This window comes from Chiloscyllium plagiosum, unplaced genomic scaffold, assembly GCF_037043375.1.
Source record: "Chiloscyllium plagiosum isolate Xiang-an unplaced genomic scaffold, Cpla_swu_hap1 HiC_scaffold_23, whole genome shotgun sequence".
Taxonomy (NCBI): domain Eukaryota; kingdom Metazoa; phylum Chordata; class Chondrichthyes; order Orectolobiformes; family Hemiscylliidae; genus Chiloscyllium; species Chiloscyllium plagiosum.
In genome coordinates, this window is record NW_028270161.1 from 4131859 (window position 1) to 4155497 (window position 23639).

General features: G+C 56.3%; 1 protein-coding gene across 1 annotated transcript in view; it reads left to right on the forward strand.

Moving 5' to 3' along the window:
- The window catches only part of cdnf (cerebral dopamine neurotrophic factor), a 31774-nt gene extending 8807 nt beyond the window's left edge, over positions 1–22967 (forward strand). Inside the window, exons 2-4 of the mRNA XM_087999330.1 lie at positions 19004–19131; positions 19893–20034; positions 22659–22967. Coding sequence (XP_087855456.1) covers positions 19004–19131; positions 19893–20034; positions 22659–22843 — 455 coding nt within the window. The 3' untranslated portion in view covers positions 22844–22967. The remainder of the gene's footprint in view (positions 1–19003; positions 19132–19892; positions 20035–22658) is intronic.
- The last annotated feature ends 672 nt before the right edge of the window (positions 22968–23639 follow it).

Here is a 23639-nt window from a genome sequence, read left to right on the forward strand (position 1 = left end):
GGGTGAGGGGGGGGGGTGAAGGGGGTGAGTGAGGGGGGGGTGAAGGGGGTGAGTGAGGGGGGGGTGAAGGGGGTGAGTGAGGGGGGGGTGAAGGGGGTGAGTGGGGGGGGGTGAAGGGGATGGGTGAGGGGGGGGTGAAGGGGGTGAGTGAGGGGGGGGTGAAGGGGGTGAGTGAGGGGGGGGTGAAGGGGGTGAGTGAGGGGGGGGTGAAGGGGGTGAGTGAGGGGGGGGTGAAGGGGGTGAGTGAGGGGGGGGGTGAAGGGGGTGAGTGAGGGGGGGGTGAAGGGGGTGAGTGAGGGGGGGTGAAGGGGGTGAGTGAGGGGGGGGGGGTGAAGGGGGTGAGTGAGGGGGGGTGAAGGGGGTGAGTGAGGGGGGGGGTGAAGGGGGTGAGTGAGGGGGGGTGAAGGGGGTGAGTGAGGGGGGGGTGAAGGGGATGAGTGAGGGGGGGTGAAGGGGATGAGTGAGGGGGGGGTGAAGGGGGTGAGTGAGGGGGGGTGAGGGGGGGTGAAGGGGGCGAGGGGAGGGGGTGAGGGGGGGGGGGAGGGGGTGAGGGGGGGGTGAAGGGGGCGAGGGGAGGGGGTGGATGGGGGTGAAGGGGGCGAGGGGAGGGGGTGAGGGGGTGAGTGAAGGGGGTGGTGAAGGGGGTGAGTGAAGGGGGGGGTGAAGGGGGTGAGTGAAGGGGGGTGAAGGGGGGGTGAAGGGGGTGAGTGAAGGGGGGGGTGAAGGGGGTGAGTGAAGGGGGGGTGAAGGGGGTGAGTGAAGGGGGGGGTGAAGGGGGTGAGTGAAGGGGGGGGTGAAGGGGGTGAGTGAAGGGGGGGTGAAGGGGGGGGTGAAGGGGGTGAGTGGGGGGGGGTGAAGGGGGCGAGGGGATGGGGTGAAGGGGGTGAGGGAAGGGGGTGAGTGAAGGGGGGGTGAGTGGGGGGGGGTGAAGGGGGCGAGGGGAGGGGGTGAGGGGGGGGTGAAGGGGGGTGAGGGAAGGGGGGGGTGAGGGGGGTGAGGGAAGGGGGGGTGAAGGGGGGTGAGGTGAAGGGGGGGGTGAAGGGGGTGAGTGAAGGGGGGGTGAAGGGGGTGAGGTGAAGGGGGGGGTGAAGGGGGTGAGTGGGGGGGGGTGAAGGGGGTGAGTGAGGGGGGTGAGTGAAGGGGGGGTGAAGGGGGTGAGTGAAGGGGGGGTGAAGGGGGTGAGTGAAGGGGGGGGTGAAGGGGGTGAAGGGGGTGAGTGAGGGGGGTGAGTGAAGAGGGGGGTGAGTGAAGGGGGGGGTGAGGGGGTGAGTGAGGGGGGGGTGAAGGGGGTGAGTGAGGGGGGGGTGAAGGGGGTGAGTGAGGGTGGGGTGAAGGGGGTGAGTGAGGGGGGGGTGAAGGGGGTGAGTGAGGGGGGGGTGAAGGGGGTGAGTGAGGGGGGGGTGAAGGGGGTGAGTGAGGGGGGGGGTGAAGGGGGTGAGTGGGGGGGGGTGAAGGGGGTGAGTGAGGGGGGGGTGAAGGGGGTGAGTGAGGGGGGGGGTGAAGGGGGTGAGTGAGGGGGGGGTGAAGGGGGTGAGTGGGGGGGGGTGAAGGGGGTGAGTGGGGGGGGGTGAAGGGGGTGAGTGAGGGGGGTGAGTGAAGGGGGGGGTGAGGGGGGTGAGTGAAGGGGGGGTGAGGGGGGTGAGTGAAGGGGGGGGTGAGGGGGGGGGGTGAAGGGGGGGGTGAGGGGGGGGGTGAAGGGGGGGTGAAGGGGGTGAGTGAGGGGGGGTGAAGGGGGTGAGTGAGGGGGGGGGTGAAGGGGTTGAGTGGGGGGGGGTGAAGGGGTTGAGTGGGGGGGGGGGTGAGGGGGGTGAGTGAAGGGGGGGTGAGGGGGGTGAGTGAAGGGGGGGGTGAGGGGGGGGGGTGAAGGGGGTGAGTGAGGGGGGGGTGAAGGGGGTGAGTGAGGGGGGGGTGAAGGGGGTGAGTGAGGGGGGGGTGAAGGGGGTGAGTGAGGGGGGGGGTGAAGGGGGTGAGTGAGGGGGGGGTGAAGGGGGTGAGTGAGGGGGGGGTGAAGGGGGTGAGTGAGGGGGGGGGTGAAGGGGGTGAGTGAGGGGGGGGTGAAGGGGGTGAGTGAGGGGGGGGGGGAAGGGGGTGAGTGAGGGGGGGTGAAGGGGGTGAGTGAGGGGGGGGTGAAGGGGATGAGTGAGGGGGGGTGAAGGGGATGAGTGAGGGGGGGTGAAGGGGATGAGTGAGGGGGGGGTGAGGGGGTGAGTGAGGGGGGGTGAGGGGGGGTGAAGGGGGTGAGTGAAGGGGGGGGTGAAGGGGGGGGGTGAAGGGGGGGGTGAAGGGGGGGGGTGAAGGGGGTGAGTGAAGGGGGGGTGAAGGGGGGGGGTGAAGGGGGTGAGTGGGGGGGGTGAAGGGGGTGAGGGGGGTGAGGGAAGGGGGTGAGTGAAGGGGGGGGTGAGTGGGGGGGGGTGAAGGGGGCGAGGGGAGGGGGTGAGGGGGGGGTGAAGGGGGTGAGGGAAGGGGGGGTGAGGGGGGTGAGGGAAGGGGGGGTGAAGGGGGTGAGGTGAAGGGGGGGTGAAGGGGGTGAGTGAAGGGGGGGTGAAGGGGGTGAGGTGAAGGGGGGGGTGAAGGGGGGGGTGAAGGGGGTGAGTGGGGGGGGGGTGAAGGGGGTGAGTGAGGGGGGGTGAGTGAAGGGGGTGAGTGAAGGGGGTGAGTGAAGGGGGGGGTGAAGGGGGTGAGTGGGGGGGGTGAAGGGGGTGAGTGAGGGGGGTGAGTGAAGAGGGGGGTGAGTGAAGGGGGGGGTGAGGGGGTGGGTGAAGGGGGTGAGTGAGGGGGGGGTGAAGGGGGTGAGTGAGGGGGGGTGAAGGGGGTGAGTGAGGGGGGGGGTGAAGGGGGTGAGTGAGGGGGGGTGAAGGGGGTGAGTGAGGGGGGGGGTGAAGGGGGTGAGTGAGGGGGGGTGAAGGGGGTGAGTGAGGGGGGGTGAGGGGGGGTGAAGGGGGCGAGGGGAGGGGGTGAGGGGGGGGTGAAGGGGGCGAGGGGAGGGGGTGGATGGGGGTGAAGGGGGCGAGGGGAGGGGGTGAGGGGGTGAGTGAAGGGGGGGTGAAGGGGGTGAGTGAAGGGGGGGGTGAAGGGGGTGAGTGAAGGGGGGGGTGAAGGGGGTGAGTGAAGGGGGGGTGAAGGGGGTGAGTGAAGGGGGGGGTGAAGGGGGTGAGTGAAGGGGGGGGGTGAAGGGGGGGTGAAGGGGGGGGTGAGTGGGGGGGGGTGAAGGGGGCGAGGGGATGGGGTGAGGGGGGGTGAAGGGGGTGAGGGGGGTGAGGGAAGGGGGTGAGTGAAGGGGGGGGTGAAGGGGGTGAGTGAAGGGGGGGTGAGTGGGTGGGGGTGAAGGGGGCGAGGGGAGGGGGTGAGGGGGGGGTGAAGGGGGTGAGGGAAGGGGGGGGTGAAGGGGGTGAGGTGAAGGGGGGGGTGAAGGGGGTGAGTGAAGGGGGGGTGAAGGGGGTGAGGTGAAGGGGGGGTGAAGGGGGGGTGAAGGGGGTGAGTGAGGGGGGTGAGTGAGGGGGGTGAGTGAGGGGGGTGAGTGAAGGGGGGTGAGTGAGGGGGGTGAGTGAAGGGGGGGTGAAGGGGGTGAGTGAAGGGGGGGGGTGAAGGGGGTGAGTGGGGGGGGGGTGAAGGGGGTGAGTGAGGGGGGTGAGTGAAGGGGGGGTGAGGGGGGTGAGTGAAGGGGGGGGTGAGGGGGGGGGGTGAAGGGGGTGAGTGAGGGGGGGGGGGTGAAGGGGGTGAGTGAGGGGGGGGGGTGAAGGGGGTGAGTGAGGGGGGGTGAAGGGGGTGAGTGAGGGGGGGGTGAAGGGGGTGAGTGAGGGGGGGGTGAAGGGGGTGAGTGGGGGGGGGGTGAAGGGGGTGAGTGGGGGGGGGGGTGAAGGGGTTGAGTGGGGGGGGGGTGAAGGGGTTGAGTGGGGGGGGGGTGAAGGGGGTGAGTGAGGGGGGGGTGAAGGGGGTGAGTGAGGGGGGGGTGAAGGGGGTGAGTGAGGGGGGGGGTGAAGGGGGTGAGTGAGGGGGGGGTGAAGGGGGTGAGTGAAGGGGGGGGTGAGGGGGGTGAGTGAAGGGGGGGGTGAGGGGGGGGGTGAAGGGGGTGAGTGAGGGGGGGGGTGAAGGGGGTGAGTGAGGGGGGGGTGAAGGGGGTGAGTGAGGGGGGGGGTGAAGGGGGTGAGTGAGGGGGGGGTGAAGGGGGTGAGTGAGGGGGGGTGAAGGGGGTGAGTGAGGGGGGGTGAAGGGGGTGAGTGAGGGGGGGTGAAGGGGGTGAGTGAGGGGGGGGTGAAGGGGGTGAGTGAGGGGGGGGGTGAAGGGGGTGAGTGGGGGGGGGTGAAGGGGGTGAGTGGGGGGGGGGGTGAAGGGGTTGAGTGGGGGGGGTGAAGGGGGTGAGTGAGGGGGGGGTGAAGGGGTTGAGTGGGGGGGGGTGAAGGGGTTGAGTGGGGGGGGGGTGAAGGGGGTGAGTGAGGGGGGGGTGAAGGGGGTGAGTGAGGGGGGGGGTGAAGGGGGTGAGTGAGGGGGGTGTGAAGGGGGGTGAGTGAGGGGGGGGGTGAAGGGGGGTGAGTGAAGGGGGGGGTGAGGGGGGTGAGTGAAGGGGGGGGTGAGGGGGGTGAGTGAAGGGGGGGGGTGAGGGGGGGGGGTGAAGGGGGTGAGTGAGGGGGGGGTGAAGGGGGTGAGTGAGGGGGGGGGGTGAAGGGGGTGAGTGAGGGGGGGGTGAAGGGGGTGAGTGAGGGGGGGGGTGAAGGGGGGTGAATGAAGGGGGGGGTGAAGGGGGTGAGTGAGGGGGGGCTGAAGGGGGTGAGTGAGGGGGGGGTGAAGGGGGTGAGTGGGGGGGGGGTGAAGGGGTTGAGTGGGGGGGGGTGAAGGGGGTGAGTGAGGGGGGGGGTGAAGGGGGTGAGTGAGGGGGGGGTGAAGGGGGTGAGTGAGGGGGTGTGAAGGGGGTGAGTGAGGGGGGGGGTGAAGGGGGTGAGTGAAGGGGGGGGTGAGGGGGGTGAGTGAAGGGGGGGGTGAGGGGGGTGAGTGAAGGGGGGGGTGAGGGGGGGGGTGAAGGGGGTGAGTGAGGGGGGGGGTGAAGGGGGTGAGTGAGGGGGGGGTGAAGGGGGTGAGTGAGGGGGGGTGAAGGGGGTGAGTGAGGGGGGGGTGAAGGGGGTGAGTGGGGGGGGGGTGAAGGAGGTGAGTGGGGGGGGGTGAAGGGGGGTGAGTGGGGGGGGGTGAAGGGGGTTGAGTGGGGGGGGGGTGAAGGGGGTGAGTGAGGGGGGGGTGAAGGGGGTGAGTGAGGGGGGGGGTGAAGGGGGTGAGTGAGGGGGGGGTGAAGGGGGTGAGTGAGGGGGGGGGTGAAGGGGGTGAATGAAGGGGGGGTGAAGGGGGTGAGTGAGGGGGGCTGAAGGGGGTGAGTGAGGGGGGGGTGAAGGGGGTGAGTGAGGGGGGGGTGAAGGGGGGTGAGTGAGGGGGGGGTGAAGGGGGTGAGTGAGGGGGGGGTGAAGGGGGGTGAGTGAGGGGGGGGGTGAAGGGGGTGAGTGAGGGGGGGGTGAAGGGGGTGAGTGGGGGGGGTGAAGGTGGTGAGTGGGGGGGGGGTGAAGGGGTGAAGGGGGTGAGTGAGGGGGGGGGTGAAGGGGGTGAGTGAGGGGGGGGGTGAAGGGGGTGAGTGAGGGGGGGGTGAAGGGGGTGAGTGAGGGGGGGTGAAGGGGGTGAGTGAGGGGGGGGTGAAGGGGGTGAGTGAGGGGGGGGTGAAGGGGGTGAGTGGGGGGGGGGTGAAGGAGGTGAGTGGGGGGGGGGTGAAGGGGGTGAGTGGGGGGGGGTGAAGGGGTTGAGTGGGGGGGGGGTGAAGGGGGTGAGTGAGGGGGGGGTGAAGGGGGTGAGTGAGGGGGGGGTGAAGGGGGTGAGTGAGGGGGGGGTGAAGGGGGTGAGTGAGGGGGGGGGGTGAAGGGGGTGAATGAAGGGGGGGTGAAGGGGGTGAGTGAGGGGGGCTGAAGGGGGTGAGTGAGGGGGGGGGTGAAGGGGGTGAGTGAGGGGGGGGTGAAGGGGGTGAGTGAGGGGGGGGTGAAGGGGGTGAGTGAGGGGGGGGTGAAGGGGGTGAGTGAGGGGGGGGTGAAGGGGGTGAGTGGGGGGGGTGAAGGTGGTGAGTGGGGGGGGGGTGAAGGGGTGAAGGGGGTGAGTGAGGGGGGGGTGAAGGGGGTGAGTGAGGGGGGGGTGAAGGGGGTGAGTGAGGGGGGGGTGAAGGGGGTGAGTGAGGGGGGGGTGAAGGGGGTGAGTGAGGGGGGGGTGAAGGGGGTGAGTGAGGGGGGGGTGAAGGGGGTGAGTGAGGGGGGGGGTGAAGGGGGTGAGTGAGGGGGGGGTGAAGGGGGTGAGTGAGGGGGGGGGTGAAGGGGGTGAGTGAGGGGGGGGTGATGGGGGTGAGTGAGGGGGGGGTGAAGGGGGTGAGTGAGGGGGGGGTGAAGGGGGTGAGTGAGGGGGGGGTGAAGGGGGTGAGTGAGGGGGGGGTGAAGGGAGTGAGTGAGGGGGGTGAGTGAGGGGGGGGTGAAGGGGGTGAGTGAGGGGGGGGGTGAAGGGGGTGAGTGAGGGGGGGGTGAAGGGGGTGAGAGAGGGGGGGGGTGAAGGGGGTGAGTGAAGGGGGTGAGTGAGGGGGGGGGTGAAGGGGGTGAGTGAGGGGGGGGGTGAAGGGGGTGAGTGAGGGGGGGGGTGAAGGGGGTGAGTGAGGGGGGGGTGAAGGGGGTGAGTGAGGGGGGGTGAAGGGGGTGAGTGAGGGGGGGGGTGAAGGGGGTGAGTGAGGGGGGGGTGAAGGGGGTGAGTGAGGGGGGGGTGAAGGGGATGAGTGAGGGGGGGGTGGAAGGGGGTGAGTGAGGGGGGGTGAGAGGGGGTGAAGGGGGCGAGGGGAGGGGGTGGGTGGGGGTGAAGGGGGCGAGGGGAGGGGGTGAGGGGTGAGTGAAGGGGGGGGTGAGGGGGTGAGTGAAGGGGGGGTGAGGGGGTGAGTGAAGGGGGGGTGAGGGGGTGAGTGAAGGGGGGGGTGAGGGGGTGTGGGAAGGGGGGGTGAGGGGGGGTGAAGGGTGTGTGAAGGGGGTGGGGGTGAAGGGGGTGAGGGGTGAGGGGGGGAAGGGGGTGAGGGGTGTGTGAAGGGGGTGAGGGGGGGAAGGGGGTGAGGGGGGGAAGGGGGTGAGGGTGAAGGGGGGTGAGGGGGGGGTGTGAAGGGGGTGAGGGGGGGGGGGTGTGAAGAGGGTGAGGGGGGGGTGTGAAGGGGGTGAGGGGGGGGTGTGAAGGGGGTGAGGGGGGGGTGTGAAGGGGGTGAGGGGGGGGTGTGAAGGGGGTGAGGGGGGGGGGGGGTGAAGGGGGTGAGGGGGGGGAAGGGGGTGAGGGGGGTGGGGGGGGGGGTTGAAGGGGAGGGGGGTGAAGGGGGGTGGGGAGGGGGGTGAAGGGGGGTGGGGGGGGGGTGAAGGGGGGCGGGGGGGGTGAAGGGGAGGTGGGTGAAGGGGAGGGGGGTGAGGGGGAGGGGGGTGAAGGCGGTGAAGGGGAGGGGGGTGAGGGGGAGGGGGTGAAGGGGAGGGGGGTGAGGGGGAGGGGGGTGAAGGGGGTGAAGGGGAGGGGGGTGAGGGGGAGGGGGGTGAAAGGGGAGGGGGGTGAGGGGGGTTGGGGTGAAGGGGGTGAAGGGGAGGGGGGTGAAGGGGGTGAAGGGGAGGGGGGTGAAGGGGGTGAAGGGGAGGGGGGTGAAGGGGAGGGGGGTGAAGGGGGTGAAGGGGAGGGGGGTGAAGGGGGGTGAAGGGGAGGGGGGTGAAGGGGGTGAAGGGGAGGGGGGTGAAGGGGGTGAAGGGGAGGGGGGTGAAGGGGGTGAAGGGGAGGGGGGTGAAGGGGAGGGGGGTGAAGGGGGTGAAGGGGAGGGGGGGTGAAGGGGAGGGGGGTTGGGGGGGTGAGGGGGGTGAAGGGGAGGGGGGTGAAGGGGGGGGTGGGGGGGTGAAGGGGAGGGGGGTGAAGGGGAGGGGGGTGAAGGGGGGGGTGGGGGGGTGAAGGGGAGGGGGGTGAAGGGGAGGGGGGTGAAGGGGGGGTGGGGGGGTGAAGGGGTGGGGGGTGAAGGGGAGGGGGGTGAAGGGGAGGGGGGTGAAGGGGGGGTGGGGGGGTGAAGGGGTGGGGGGTGAAGGGGGTGAAGGGGAGGGGGGTGAAGGGAGGGGGGTGAAGGGGGTGAAGGGGAGGGGGGTGGGGGGGTGAAGGGGTGGGGGGTGAAGGGGAGGGGGGTGAAGGGGAGTGGGGTGAAGGGGGGGTGGGGGGGTGAAGGGGGGGTGGGGGGGTGAAGGGGAAGGGGGTGAAGGGGAAGGGGGTGAAGGGGAGGGGGGTGAAGGGGGTGAAGGGGAGGGGGGTGAAGGGGAGGGGGGTGAAGGGGAGGGGGGTGAAGGGGGTGAAGGGGAGGGGGGTGAAGGGGAGGGGGGTGAAGGGGGTGAAGGGGAGGGGGGTGAGGGGGAGGGGGGTGAGGGGGAGGGGGGTGAGGGGGAGGGGGGTGAGGGGGAGGGGGGTGAAGGGGAGGGGGGTGAGGGGGAGGGGGGTGAGGGGGAGGGGGGTGAAGGGGGTGAAGGGGTGAAGGGGGTGAAGGGGAGGGGGGTGAAGGGGGTGAAGGGGAGGGGGGTGAAGGGGGTGAAGGGGAGGGGGGTGAAGGGGGTGAAGGGGAGGGGGGTGAAGGGGGTGAAGGGGAGGGGGGTGAAGGGGGTGAAGGGGAGGGGGGTGAAGGGGGTGAAGGGGAGGGGGGTGAAGGGGGTGAAGGGGAGGGGGGTGAAGGGGAGGGGAGTGAAGGGGGTGAAGGGGAGGGGGGTGAAGGGGGTGAAGGGGAGGGGGGTGAAGGGGGTGAAGGGGAGGGGGGTGAAGGGGGTGAAGGGGAGGGGGGTGAAGGGGGGTGAAGGGGAGGGGGGTGAAGGGGGTGAAGGGGAGGGGGGGTGAAGGGGGTGGGGGTGAAGGGGAGGGCGGTGAAGGGGAGGGCGGTGAAGGGGGTGAAGGGGAGGGGGGTGAAGGGGGTGAAGGGGAGGGGGGTGAAGGGGAGGGAATGGGAGAGGGGTGAATGGGAGGGGTGAATGGGAGTGAATGGGAGGGGGGTGAATGGGAGGGGGGTGAGGGGTGTGAATGGGAGCGGGGGGAGGGGGGTGAATGGGAGGTGGGTGAAGGGGAGGGGGGTGAAGGGGGTGAAGGGGAGGGGGGGTGAAGGGGAGGGGGGGTGAAGGGGAGGGGGGGTGAAGGGGTGAGGGGGTGAAGGGGAGGGGGGTGAAGGGGAGTGGGGTGAAGGGGGTGAAGGGGAGGGGGTTGAAGGGGAGGGGGGTAAAGGGGGTGAAGGGGAGGGGGGTGAAGGGGAGGGGGGTGAGGGGGTGAAGGGGAGGGGGGTGAAGGGGAAGGGGGGTGAAGGGGAAGGGGGGTGAAGGGGAGGGGGGGTGAAGGGGAGGGGGGGTGAAGGGGAGGGGGGTGAAGGGGAGGGGGGTGAAGGGGGTGAAGGGGGTGAAGGGGGTGAAGGGGAGGGGGGTGAAGGGGAGGGGGGTGAAGGGGAGGGGGGTGAAGGGGGTGAAGGGGAGGGGGGTGAAGGGGGTGAAGGGGAGGGGGGTGAAGGGGAGGGGGGTGAAGGGGGTGAAGGGGAAGGGGGTGAAGGGGAGGGGGGTGAAGGGGAGGGGGGTGAGGGGGGTGAAGGAGGGGGGTGAAGGGGAGGGGGGTGAAGGGGGTGAAGGGGAGGGGGGTGAAGGGGGTGAAGGGGAGGGGGGTGAAGGGGGTGAAGGGGAGGGGGGTGAAGGGGGTGAAGGGGAGGGGGGGTGAAGGGGGTGAAGGGGAGGGGGGGGTGAAGGGGGTGAAGGGGAGGGGGGGTGAAGGGGGCGAAGGGGAGGGGGGGTGAAGGGGGCGAAGGGGAGGGGGGGTGAAGGGGAGGGGGGGTGAGGGGGTGAAGGGGAGGGGGGGTGAAGGGGAGGGGGGTGAAGGGGAGGGGGGTGAAGGGGGTGAAGGGGAGGGGGGTGAAGGGGAGGGGGGTGAAGGGGGTGAAGGGGAGGGGGGTGAAGGGGGTGAAGGGGGTGAAGGGGAGGGGGGTGAGGGGGTGAAGGGGAGGGGGGTGAAGGGGAGGGGGGTAAAGGGGGTGAAGGGGAGGGGGGTGAGGGGGTGAAGGGGGGGGGTGAGGGGGTGAAGGGGAGGGGGGTGAAGGGGAGGGGGGTGAGGGGGTGAAGGGGAGGGGGGTGAAGGGGAGGGGGGTGAGGGGGTGAAGGGGAGGGGGGTGAAGGGAAGGGGGGTGAGGGGGTGAAGGGGAGGGGGGTGAAGGGGAGGGGGGTGAGGGGGTGAAGGGGAGGGGCGTGAAGGGGAGGGGCGTGAAGGGGAGGGGCGTGAAGGGGAGGGGCGTGAAGGGGTGAAGGGGAGGGGGGTGAAGGGGAGGGGGGTGAAGGGGAGGGGGGTGAAGGGGGTGAAGGGGAGGGGGGTGAAGGGGGGTGAAGGGGAGGGGGGTGAAGGGGAGGGGGGTGGGGGGGGGGTGAGGGGGGTGAAGGGGAGGGGGGTGAGGGGGGTGAAGGGGAGGGGGGTGAAGGGGAGGGGGGTGAGGGGGGTGAAGGGGAGGGGGGTGAAGGGGAGGGGGGTGAGGGGGGTGAAGGGGAGGGGGGTGAAGGGGAGGGGGGTGAGGGGGGTGAAGGGGAGGGGGGTGAAGGGGAGGGGGGTGAAGGGGAGGGGGGTGAGGGGGAGGGGGGTGAAGGGGAGGGGGGTGAGGGGGGTGAAGGGGAGGGGGGTGAGGGGGGTGAAGGGGAGGGGGGTGAAGGGGAGGGGGGTGAAGGGGAGGGGGGTGAGGGGGGTGAAGGGGAGGGGGGTGAGGGGGGTGAAGGGGAGGGGGGTGAGGGGGGTGAAGGGGAGGGGGGTGAGGGGGGTGAAGGGGAGGGGGGTGAGGGGGGTGAAGGGGAGGGGGGTGAGTGGGGTGAAGGGGAGGGGGGTGAAGGGGAGGGAGGTGAAGGGGGTGAAGGGGAGGGGGGGTGAGGGGGTGAAGGGGAGGGGGGTGAAGGGGAGGGGGGTGAAGGGGAGGGGGGTGAGGGGGTGAAGGGGAGGGGGGTGAAGGGGAGGGGGGTGAAGGGGAGGGGGGTGAAGGGGATGAAGGGGAGGGGGGTGAAGGGGAGGGGGGTGAAGGGGGTGAAGGGGAGGGGGGTGAAGGGGGTGAAGGGGAGGGGGGTGAAGGGGAGGGGGGTGAAGGGGGTGAAGGGGAGGGGGGTGAAGGGGAGGGGGGTGAAGGGGGTGAAGGGGAGGGGGGTGAAGGGGAGGGGGGGTGAAGGGGGTGAAGGGGAGGGGGGTGAAGGGGAGGGGGGTGAAGGGGGTGAAGGGGAAGGGGGTGAAGGGGGTGAAGGGGAGGGGGGTGAAGGGGAGGGGGGTGAAGGGGAGGGGGGTGAAGGGGGTGAAGGGGAGGGGGGTGAAGGGGGTGAAGGGGAGGGGGGTGAAGGGGGTGAAGGGGAGGGGGGTGAAGGGGGTGAAGGGGAGGGGGGTGAAGGGGGTGAAGGGGAGGGGGGTGAAGGGGGTGAAGGGGAGGGGGGTGAAGGGGGTGAAGGGAAGGGGGGTGAAGGGGAGGGGGGTGAAGGGGAGGGGGGTGAAGGGGAGGGGGGTGAAGGGGGTGAAGGGGAGGGGGGTGAAGGCGGTGAAGGGGAGGGGGGTGAAGGCGGTGAAGGGGAAGGGGGTGAAGGGGAGGAGGGTGAAGGGGGTGAAGGGGAAGGGGGTGAAGGGGAGGGGGGGGGAAGGGGGTGAATGGGAGGGGGGTGAATGGGAGGGGGGGAAGGGGAGGGGGGTGAAGGGGAGAGAATGGGAGGGGGGTGAATGGGAGGGGGGGGAAGGGGAGGGGGGTGAAGGGGAGAGAATGGGAGAGGGGTGAATGGGAGGGGGGTGAATGGGAGGGGGGTGAGGGGGGTGAATGGGAGCGGGGGGAGGGGGGTGAATGGGAGGGGGGTGAATGGGAGGGGGGTGAAGGGGGTGAAGGGGAGGGGGGTGAAGGGGAGGGGGGTGAAGGGGAGGGGGGTGACGGGGGTGAAGGGGAGGGGGGTGAAGGGGAGGGGGGTGAAGGGGAGGGGGGTGAAGGGGAGGGGGGTGAAGGGGAGGGGGGTGAAGGGGGTGAAGGGGAGGGGGGTGAAGGGGAGGGGGTGGGTGGAAAGGGGAGGGGGTCAGGAGGGAGTAAAGGTGGGGGTAGGGAGAGGGGGGAAGGTGACGGGCGGTCAGGAGAGGGGGGAAGGTGACGAGGGTAGGGAGAGGGGGGAAGGTGACGGGCGGTCAGGAGAGGGGGGAAGGTGACGAGGGTAGGGAGAGGGGGGAAGGTGACGAGGGTAGGGAGAGGGGGGAAGGTGACGAGGGTAGGGAGAGGGGGGAAGGTGACGGGGGTAGTGAGAGGGGGGAAGGTGACGGGGGTAGGGAGAGAGGGGAAGGTGACGGGGGTAGGGAGAGGGGGGAAGGTGAAGGGGGAAGGGAGAGGGAAGGTGAGGGGGGAGGATGGATGAGAGTAGGGACGTGTGCTATGGGGATATAGATGAACTTTGGTGGGCGGTTCGATAAAGTGTGGAGCTGGAAAAAGCACAGCAGGTCAAGCAGCATCAGAGGAGCAGGAGAGAGAAGGTTACAGGTTGTGAACCTTCATCAGTCCTTGCTATCTCCAGTTTCGTCGGGACGTACACCAGGCAGTGAAAGAGGAATGGAGAGAGAATGTTGCAAGAGAATAAAAAGCAAATCACTCGTTGCTGGACATCTGAAACAGAAATCCAGTGCTGAAAATAATCAAATCAGGCAGTGTGTGTGGAGAGTCGAGAGTGTATTGCTGGGAAAGCACAGCAGGTCAGGCAGCATCCGAGGAGCAGGCGTATCGATGTTTTAGGCATAAGCCCTGTCTGTGGAGAGAAGAAAAGTTATTGTTTCAGATCGATAATTTTTTTATTCCTTTACGCTTTCCTTTTTCCTAGTGCCCCCAGGCACCCCCCTCTGCCGTCACCACCAGCCGTACCCAAAAGAAAAAGTTGACATTTTAAAAATTCATTGAATAGATGTGAACATTGTTGGTTATTGCCCATGTTAATCTGCCCTCAAAGTGGCTCACCACCTAGTTCTCCAATATGAATGAATGGTTTGTGAATCCACTTCAGACAGTTATTTGAATCAACTATTGCTACACGTTGTGCCAAGGGCCCTCTGTGGGCAATGGATTCAGATGGATTTTTGTCTCAATAGTTTTATGTTCTTCATTACTGATGCTAATTTTTGTTCCAAACTTACAGTCATAGAGGTATAGAGATGTACAGCATGGAAACAGACCCTTTGATCCAACCTGTCCATGCCGACCAGATATCCCAACCCAATCCAGTCCCACCTGCCAGCACCCAGCCCATATCCCTCCAAACCCTTCCTATTCATATACCCATCCAAATGTCTCTTAAATGTTGCAATTGTACCAGCCTCCACCACTTCCTCTTGCAGCTCATTCCATACATGTACCACCCTTTGTGTGAAAAGGTTGCCCCTTAGGTCTCTTTTATACCTTTCCCCTCTCACCCTCAGCCTCCGACGCTCCAGGGAAAACAGCCCCAGCCTGTTCAGTCTCTCCCTATAGCTCAAATCCTCTAACCCGGGCAACATCCTTGTAAATCTTTTCTGAGCCCTTTCAAGTTTCACAACATCTTTCCGATAGGAAAGAGACCAGAATTGCACGCAATATTCCAACAGTGGCCTAACCAATGTCCTGTACAGCCGCAACATCACCTCCCAACTCCTGTACTCAATACTCTGACCATAAAAGGAAAGCATACCAAACGCCGCCTTCACTATCCTATCTACCTGCGACTCCACTTTCAAGGAGCTATGAACCTGCAGTCCAAGGTCTCTTTGTTCAGCAACACTCCCTAGTACCTTACCATTAAGTGTATAAGTCCTGCTCTGATTTGTTTTCCCAAAATGCAGCACCTCACATTTATCTGAATGAAACTCCATCTGCCACTTCTCAGCCCATTGGCCCATCTGATCAAGATCCTGTTGTAATTTGAGGTAACCTTCTTCGCTGTCCACTACCCCTCAATTTTGGTGTCATGTGCAAACTTACTAACTGTATCTCTTATGCTCGCATCCAAATCATTTATATAAATGATGAAAAGTAGAGGACCCAGCACCGATCCTTGTGGCATTCCACTGGTCATAGGCCTCCAGTTGGAAAAACAACCCTCCACCACCACCCTCTATCTTCTACCTTTGACAATAGACAATAGGTGCAGGAGTAGGCCATTCAGCCCTTCGAGCCTGCACCGCCATTCAATATAATCATGGCTGATCATTCCTAATCAGTATCCTGTTCCTGCCTTATCTCCATAACCCTTGATTCCACTATCTTTGAGAGCTCTATCCAACTCTTTCTTAAATGAATCCAGAGACTGGGCCTCCACTGCCCTCTGGGGCAGAGCATTCCACACAGCCACCACTCTCTGGGTGAAGAAGTTTCTCCTGAGCTCTGTCCTAAATGGTCTACCCTGTATTTTTAAGCTGTTATGTATCCAAATGGCTAGTTCTCCCTGTATTCCATGAGACCTAACCTTGCTAGCCAGTCTCCCATGGGGAACCTGGTTGAACGCCTTACTGAAGTGCGTATAGATCACATCTACTGCTCTGCCCTCATCAATCTTCTTTGTTACTTCCAAAAACTCAGTCAAGTTTGTGAGACATGATTTCCCACGTACAAAGCCTTGTAATCTAAGGTAATCCTCTTCGCTGTCCACTACACCTCCAATTATGGTATCATCTGCAAACTTACTAACTGTACCTCTTATGCTCGCATCCAAATCATTTATGTAAAAGACTTCAAATTCCCAGCTGTTGCAACAGCATTTGAGTTCCTGTCTCCACATCAACGATTCATTAATACTATCTCGAGAGTACCCCTTTTGTTTTCTAACCTAAAAGTTAACCCCTCCGCTCTCTGCAGATGATACCAGCTGAAGACCAACAATTCAACTTGTTTTTGATTATGAACAATAATTTTTAAAACATTTTTCTTACTATTTCCATTACCTTGTCTTGCTCCCTTTTCTTCCCTTCTCCTTTGCTGGTTCCCCATCCTCTCATTGTTTCAATTGCTGAAAATGTAATCTTTCTCAGGGTCTTCTCTCATCAATCTGCCTCATTAATCGTTTGTCTTTCCACTAACGCTGCCTGACCTGCTGAATATTTTCATTGCCTTCTGTTTTGGGTTTCCAATGTCTGAAGTATTTATTTTAGAGTTAATTTTTTTCTCTTTCTTCATCCATTCCTTCCCAATCAAAGGTTGTAAAGGCTTTCATGGGACTACAGAAGAGATTTGTATGGTTTCAAGGATGAGGGACTGGATAGATTAGATTACTTACAGTGTGGAAACAGGCCCTTCGGCCCAACAAGTCCACACCGCCCCGCCGAAGCACAACCCACCCATACCCCTACATCTACATCTACCCCTTAACTAACACTACGGGCAATTTAGCATGGCCAATTCACCTAACCTGCACATCTTTAGGACTGTGGGAGGAAACTGGAGCACCCGGAGGAAACCCACGCAGACACTGGGAGAGCGTGCAAACTCCACACAGTCAGTCGCCTGAGGCGGGAATTGAACCCGGGTCTCTGGCGCTGTGAGGCAGCAGTGCTAACCACTGTGCCACCGTGCCGCCCTAGGTTGGAGAAATTGGGATTGCTGTCATTTTTTTAAGAAAGAAATTGAGGAGAATTAATAAAGGGATCTAGACAAAGCAGATATGGAAACCTATTCATTTAGAAGGGATGAAGCCAGATTTCACTAATTTAAGATTATTTGCAAAAACACTAATATGTACACGCGAAACAACATTTTACCACAGTGCATACTTATGAAATATGTTGTTTCTGTGATGAGGAGAGAGTCCAACATGGCCATAAGAGATTTTTTAAGCCCCTGAAAGAGAGAGAAATTGCAGGGGTGTGTGAAAAACACACTGGAAGTTGGACTAAAGTCCAGGGGACTAAATTCTTCCTATGGGAAGACAGTAGGACTTGATGGGCCAACTGGCCTCTTTGTACCTGTAATCGCTCTTACCTTGAACAGTTTTGCTAAACCAGTTAGAGATATAATTATTCCTTTTTAAAATTTTTATACTGATGAGAAAAAATGCCTAGACTTAATACATCATTCTTAGAGAATTAGAAATTGTTAACTGTTCATATAATATTGATTTTCACAGCCATTCTGTAACATTGGAAAGGAAGTTAGCTGATTTCCAGAAAATCAAGCTTTAGTTATGTTGATGATTTTGGGGTGCAGGTTTTCACTAATTATAAAACATCATGTGGTCTTCACACTTTTCAGATGTCTTAACACAAATGAAATAAATGTTCATTGTATATCTAGCAACAGAAATCATTTAGCAGCATTAATAGATTGTCATCCTCTCAAATGAGGGGAAAATGTCTTAAAGACACAGCTTTATATGTTTAAAAAAAAAAGTATTGCTTGTGATTGAAATCATTTGAAGCAACCAATGAAAGTAAGAAATTATTCCACAATCCGTATTAACCCTATGTGGTATGAACTAACTTGTTGCAAGTACTGTGCAAGTAACTGTACTAAACTTGTTTGACTTTATGTAAGCATGTTTAGCACACAGGCAATGAAATTCATGAAGAAAGACTGGCATGCAGCAAGTGGTGCATTGTAACAATTTTTGTACCTGGTGAGTGCGTACGTCTGAAATCTTGACTTTTTTTAAAAGCAGCAAATGAATCCTTACTCTCATAACTCTGTACTCTGTTTGGAGCTGTTTGCAGTTCTAATTAATCGGTGAATTCAGTTGCCTGTTAATACGGCAGCTTTTGTGCAATCTAAGCATGTGCTTTAATGGCTTCATCCTACAATCCCTGCTTGTTTTGGTTTCTCAGTTTCTGATCATTGTATTCATTAGTTCTGTTGTGCTTATTCTCAATAGTTAGCGATCTGCCTATGGAGGTGGCCAATCTTGCCAAACTTAGCATGTACCCTTACTCAAAGGGTACCCTGCTCAATATGAGAACTTTGTGAGGTCAAATATTGAATGCCATGTGATCAAAGAGTTCCATCCTAAATACTTTGTATTGGAGTTCACAGTTGTGTTTAAAGTCTGTATTTTGCTATTGTGTTGTAGTAGTTTGTAAAATTTCGTAGTTGGCACATTAGGACAGGAACAAAAGTTGGCCATTTAGTGCCTTGAGCATTAAATAAGGTCATGGCTGACCTGGGGCCTAACTCCATATACAGTGGTCCCTGCCTTTGGCCCTTATCCCTTAGCATCTGTACTTGACAAAAGATTATCTATCTCCGATTTAAAACTAATGACTGAGCGTCAACTGCTGCTTGTGGAATAGAGTTCCAGACCTCTGCTACCCCTTATGTGATTGTTATCTTATTAGTTCAGATATCACAGTGAAGGGAAATGTATTTTATTTAACTAGTACCACTGTTAAATTGCTTTGACAAAAAGAAATATTAGGAATTCACAACACTGTAACAGCCAGTGTCACTATATGGTCTTCACATAAGCAGATCATTTTATTACATTCATTCTTATTCTCTTATCCAAATTAATTTCAAATGTTGACCTCATTTTTATCTGAACTGTTGCCCTGGAACTGAACGCCACAGTCTCTTAATTCTAAAAACATTCTCCTTGTTCACTTTTCCCAATCTCTTTACACTTAATTTTGTATTGAAGGTCCCTCATTCTAGACCATCCACTGGGCCTGCTTCTTTCTACCAAGTCTCATTTTTCATGGCTTTAAATACCTTGAGCATATCCCTGTCCAATTTAAGTTCTTAAAAGTAATTTAATCACCTGTAAATGTATACTTGCACATCACAGTGCAATTTCACAGCATCAAAGGAACTTCCATTCAGAGTATAATTACTGTGGTTTTTATCGTAGCATAATCTCATTTAGTGAAACATGCTTCTTAGCTCATTCCCCAATCTTATAATCCTTGAATTTCCTTTGTTTGTCTATAGAATAGCACTGATGTGAATGTGAATAGATTCTAAGACCGGTTTTGAGGACTTAAACTTTTCAGGGGAAGAGGGCATTTTCTCCCCTGACACAAATACAACAAATAAGTTTTTGAGGCACTAACTGATCTTCAGTAAATTAATGGATGCTAAGCTCTTGGGGAATTGAAAGTATTTAAAACAGTGACCTATTCAAAATCAACAATGAAATAGGCAATGGTGGTGACAGCCTATTATTAAGAAGTGTTACTTCAAAACTGGATAATGAGTAATCTTGTGGATGTATGATGAGAAATAGCAAAGATTCAAAAAGAGAAACTTCTTCCTGAACAATCTCCTTAACACTTTTGAAGAAGTGACCTCCCGAAAGGATTGTTGAAAATGTTACAAAGCTTGTATCTTGGCTTCAAAAAACATACAACACAAGTGAATGTGAAAGGCTATCAGTGACAGTCAGATTGCATAATCATAAGATGTAGGGACAAAGTTGGCCATAAGGCCCATCAAGTCTATTCCATCATGTAGTGAAATCATGGCTGATCTGATGACCTTCAACTTCCATTTTCAGCCTTTCACCTTTGACTTCCTTACTGGTTAAAAATCTGTCTGCCTCCTGAGGTAAAGAATTCCCTAAATTCACAGGTAGCCATTCCAATCCAAGTTGATTCCAACATGACAATTAAAACTTTTATAAAGTGAAGCTTAAGTGTCAATAACACACATTTTGGTTGTTGACAGGAAAACCAATAATAGAAATAGTTGAGTTTTAATTAACATGTTTTTTGTAAGATTTGTAACAGGACACACAAATGTAGTTGAGTAAGTTTGTAACATTTAACACTGTCCAGTAAATGTTTCTCATCTGTAATGAAGAAAAATTATGTAGTTCATTGAGTACATTGCAACGCCTTGACATCAGGTATCTTGAAGAGGCCAGTGTTATTGAAGGTTTAAAAAATATTTATCATTCTTTAAATACCTAAAATAGTTTTTTAAAAAAACCTTTCATTCATTTTAATGTTTTAAATTTGATATTTATTTTCGATAAGTGTTTTCTTCACTTTTTACAATTCTCAGTATGCATTGGATTTCTGGAGAGGTTTTACAGTTATTTGAAAGCACAGGATGTGGACTTGACACCTGCAATGGTAGTAAATGAGCTGATGTTAATGTGTGAATACACTAAAGGAAAGGAACATCGCCTAGTAAGTATCTTTCGATGCAAGCTATGTTTAATTGTGGTTGTTAATTTGACTGCACCTTTTCCTTATTGTTATAATGAGGGCTTATTGGACTGACACGAGCAAACTGTCATAGTGCAAAACCCTCAAAACCTAAAACTGCAGTTAGCTGAGAAAGGAAATTCAAGGGAAGCCTATTTGTAACTTCAGAATTTTCAAAGGGGAAAATGTGTTCCCACTGAATTGGTAACTATGGATACAAATGCATACATTGCAAAACTAAAAACGTACAAAAGCTTAGAATATGACCGACATATCACAACTGAAACAGTAATTAGCATTTGAGGGAGTCGGACAACTAAATAAAGATCAGTATGTAGATGGAATAGGGGAGCAGAGCAGGAAAATGAGGTTTGACAGCTAGATCTAATGCTGTTGTCCTTGAGAAATTTGTACGATTTGTTTTGAGTACTTTGTGGATTCAATATTAAACCATCAGTGGACTATGTCATAGAGTAGCAAGCTGCTCTGTTGCCTCATTTGTTTAGTCACATTGTTAAAAGCTAAGAATTAGGATATATATTGTGAAAATTTCTTCTCTGGTTCATTGTTTGAAGACAACCATTTAATGACTTTTAATTACATTTCACATTCTGTGAAGCAGTAATTGCCACAGGAGAAAGTTTGTCAACAGTTGTAATTGTTTGCTACAAGATTTTCTAATTGCTGTATTTACAGAATAATCGCAGTGGTATACAGTATGGAGTTTATTTTTTTGTTCACAGTGTTACTATATTGGAGCAACGAGTGATGCTGCAACTAAAATTGTGAATGAAATAGCACGGCCAATGAGTGCACATGTACCGGTCCAGAAAATCTGCGAAAAACTGAAAGTGAAAGACATGCAGATATGTGAGCTGAAATATGGTATGAGTTTTAACTACTGTGTGAATTGTCCTAAATATAATTTTATTTTGAGCTGTACTGTCCAACACTTGTATCAAGTGTGTTTATATCCATCCCATCTCAAATGAGTGCCTCTTGGTTTGGTTCAAAATTCATATTTATAAAACCAACAAATTACAATGGAACTGCAGAGGAATGTACCAATTAAATTTTAAGAGCTACAACGTCCTCACATTCATGTCATTTTGAAAATCTCAAATATCTTTGGCTTGCATCTTGAACTGTTACTGAATTGAAGCTGGAACTAGATAGTTAAGGTTTAGGGCATCATACATAGATTTTTTTTAAAGGAAAGGATGAACTTATCCACTTGTTTCTGGAACTTTGTCCAGAAACAGAATATTTGCCTCTCCATTTCAAAGCAATACGATTAGTCCTTGCTCCAGGATTTGAGTGCACAGTGTAACCAGGCACTTTGGTACACTGATTGTCAGGAATTACTAACTTTCAGGTGACATGTTAAACTAAAAATCCATACTGCTGTACAAGTCAACATAAAAAGATTGTGACACCTCAAAGGAGACAGTGACTTTCCCATGGTCTGTTCCCGTGACTAACATTAACCTTGAGCTAACCCCACCAAGACAGACCCATTGCTTTTTATGGGATTTCTATGAATGTACATTGGTTTTTGTATTTGTTCACAAAACGATGGCGATAATTGAAAGGTTGCTCATTGGCTACTAAGTACTTGGGCTTGACTGGCAAGATGAAAGCTGCAAATTGCAATGTGGTCTTTCTATCCCTATTGTAACTGCATTGGATTTAATTCTTATTGTTTTGTGTATTGCTGATTGCAATTTTTAATCCTTATTAACTTGAAAAGCTTATTCCTCAATTTCACATTTGCACAACTGACTGCACCTGACGTTGTTCACGAAATGAGCTATTCTGGTCGAGTCAGCAGTTATTGAGCAACCCTAACTGCCCTTGAGAAATTGCCCTGTGGCAAATAGGCTGCAAACCAGAGAGGTTACAACATTGGCACCTAATACCATCCCGTGTGGAATCTCAATTGTAGAGAAACACACAGCAAGCAGAGAACAGAGAAAGTTGATGTTTCAACTGTGGACTTGAAATGCCATCGACCTGAAATGCTTACACACTATCTGTGCAGGTGACCCTTGACCTGCTGAGGATTTCCAGCTTTTTCTGGTACTTTGGATTTCAGTGACAATAATATTTTGCTTTGTAATGTAGAACTGGCTTTTAATCAAAACTCTGATGTCTGATTGACTTAAATGTGCAAAAGCACAACTCTCAAACCATGGAAGAAAGTGTCCAGGAATGACTCTAAAGTTAGTTAACAACAGTTCAGAAATACAGGCTGAGACTCTGCACCACCCAGTAGTAGTGTGTAATACAGGTACGATGGTGACACCTTGTGATGCCTAATAGGCCGTGTCAGAGATATGTAACTAATTAATTATACTGTATGCATGTTGGTGTTGTCACATGCTTCTTACGCACTGTCTTTGCTGAAGACATTGCAGTTCTGTGGGGTCTAACATATGCTAATGGAAGAGACTTCGGTTATCCCTCTGTGTTCCATCATGCTAGCTACACCATATTACACGTTCTAAGCTATGTGTGATATTATTGTCCTCCTACCTCCCGGTGTAGCTATAAACCTTGTAATTGCACTGAGTGGCATCACTAAACGCATGGTGAAATACTAAAGCAAAATTCAAACTGTTACTAATTACTAACCTTGGAATGATTTTCTTACTCATGCAGAGAGTGGCTCATATTTATAGGTATTTTTAAGTAACCTGCTTAGGCATTATAACGCAGCCCCGAAGCAGGTGGGACACAAACCTGAGACTACACAAGAACAGCTCTAAGGTCATGTTTATATCGTGAAATGGAGTCTCAAAGAACCTCAACCAATTAAGAATAAGTGTAGTACACAGCAAGATCCCACAAGCTATTAAGCGATAATGAGAATCTTGTCATGTTAATTGAAGAGCAGTATTGGCTGGGATGCCAGAGAGGGCAGGGGATTCAATGATGAAGGACTTTTGCTCACAACGTCAACTCTCCAGCTCCTCGAATGCTGCCTGACCTGCTGTGCTTTTCCAACACCATACCTTTCGACTCTGATCTCCAGCATCTGCAGTCCTCACCTTCTCCTCAGGATTTCTTATGTCCACCCAAGAGAGAAGATGGGATGTCGGGATCAATGAGTCACCCAAAAGATTGTGTCTCTGATGCTGCTGCACTGCATTTGACTGGCACCATTGATTTTTATGTCCCAGTCCTCGAGTGTGTACTGAACCCATTGAGGCAAGTGTGCTACCAACTGAACCCTGCTAACATTGAGTTAGAATTAATTTTAAGAATGTAAAGGGAATAGGCTGCTTCAAACTTTGTGGTGCAAAAACTTACATTTTTCATGGAAAACTTTGACTGATATTCTGTTTTATAATAGGAAAGAATGTTTTCATGTGGTAACTATTGATGTCTCACCAGACAATTCAGTGCAGATAGAAAATGCTTTTTTAAAGATTAATAGCTTGTATTAAACTGCATCAAGTTTCAGGAATGTAATGTAAACACTAGAATTGTTTTTCTGTGTCTCACAGAAAATAAATTGCTTTTGAAGAAAGCTGAATTACACAAACTGCGAGTGGCCCAGCTAAAGAAGATTCTTGAAGACTGGGGAGAGAAATGCATCGCCTGTGCAGAGAAAATTGACCTTATTGATTTAATCTTGGAATTAGCTCACAAATACGGGTCTGCTGAACTAGATGTGAACTTTGATCTATAAAGCATCACCTACTTTTAAAAAAAAAGAGTGGACTCCAAAAATAATTTATTGATTGTATTTGTGGTATATGCCATGTGTATATAGGATACCATAAAGAGAAGTTTACCACTTCAAATGAACTTTCCAGCTTTGTTTGTTTTTGTGTTCTTGACATTTGTATGATTGACTGGCCACAAGAGGGAGCTCCTATACAATTTACTTGAGTAGAATGGTTATAGCACCGAAAGAGGCCATTCGGCCTGTTGGTTCCACATGACTCCAGAGCAATAATATAATGATTTTCCCATCTTATGCTGCACAATTTTCTCTTCTGGTACTAATCCAGTATTCTTGAAATTCAGAATCAAATCTGCCTCCAGCAGGCATTTAGGATCCTGACCACCCACTGTTTTGATAAAAGCAAAAGTTTTCAAGTCTTTTTTTTTTAAAACTGGCAATCACCTTCAATTGATGTCCCCTGGTGCATGGTTTTTCTGATGGCAGCAATTTGAGTAGGGCACTCAATTACAAGGCATCACAAGTTCAAGGGAGAGCAGAAAGGTTTAAGGGAGATGTGTGTGGAAAGTTGTTCTTGTAGAGGGTGGTGGGTACCTGGAATGCATTGCCAACGGAGGTGGGCACGATAGCATCATTTAAGATGTGTCTAGATAGATACATGAATGAGCAGGGAGCAGAGGGATAAAGATCCTTAGGAAATAGGTGACAGGTTTAGGGCGAGGATCTGTATTGGCGCAGGCTTGGAGGGCTGTTCCTGTGCTGTAATTTTCTTTGTTCTCTGTATTCTGTCATGACTACT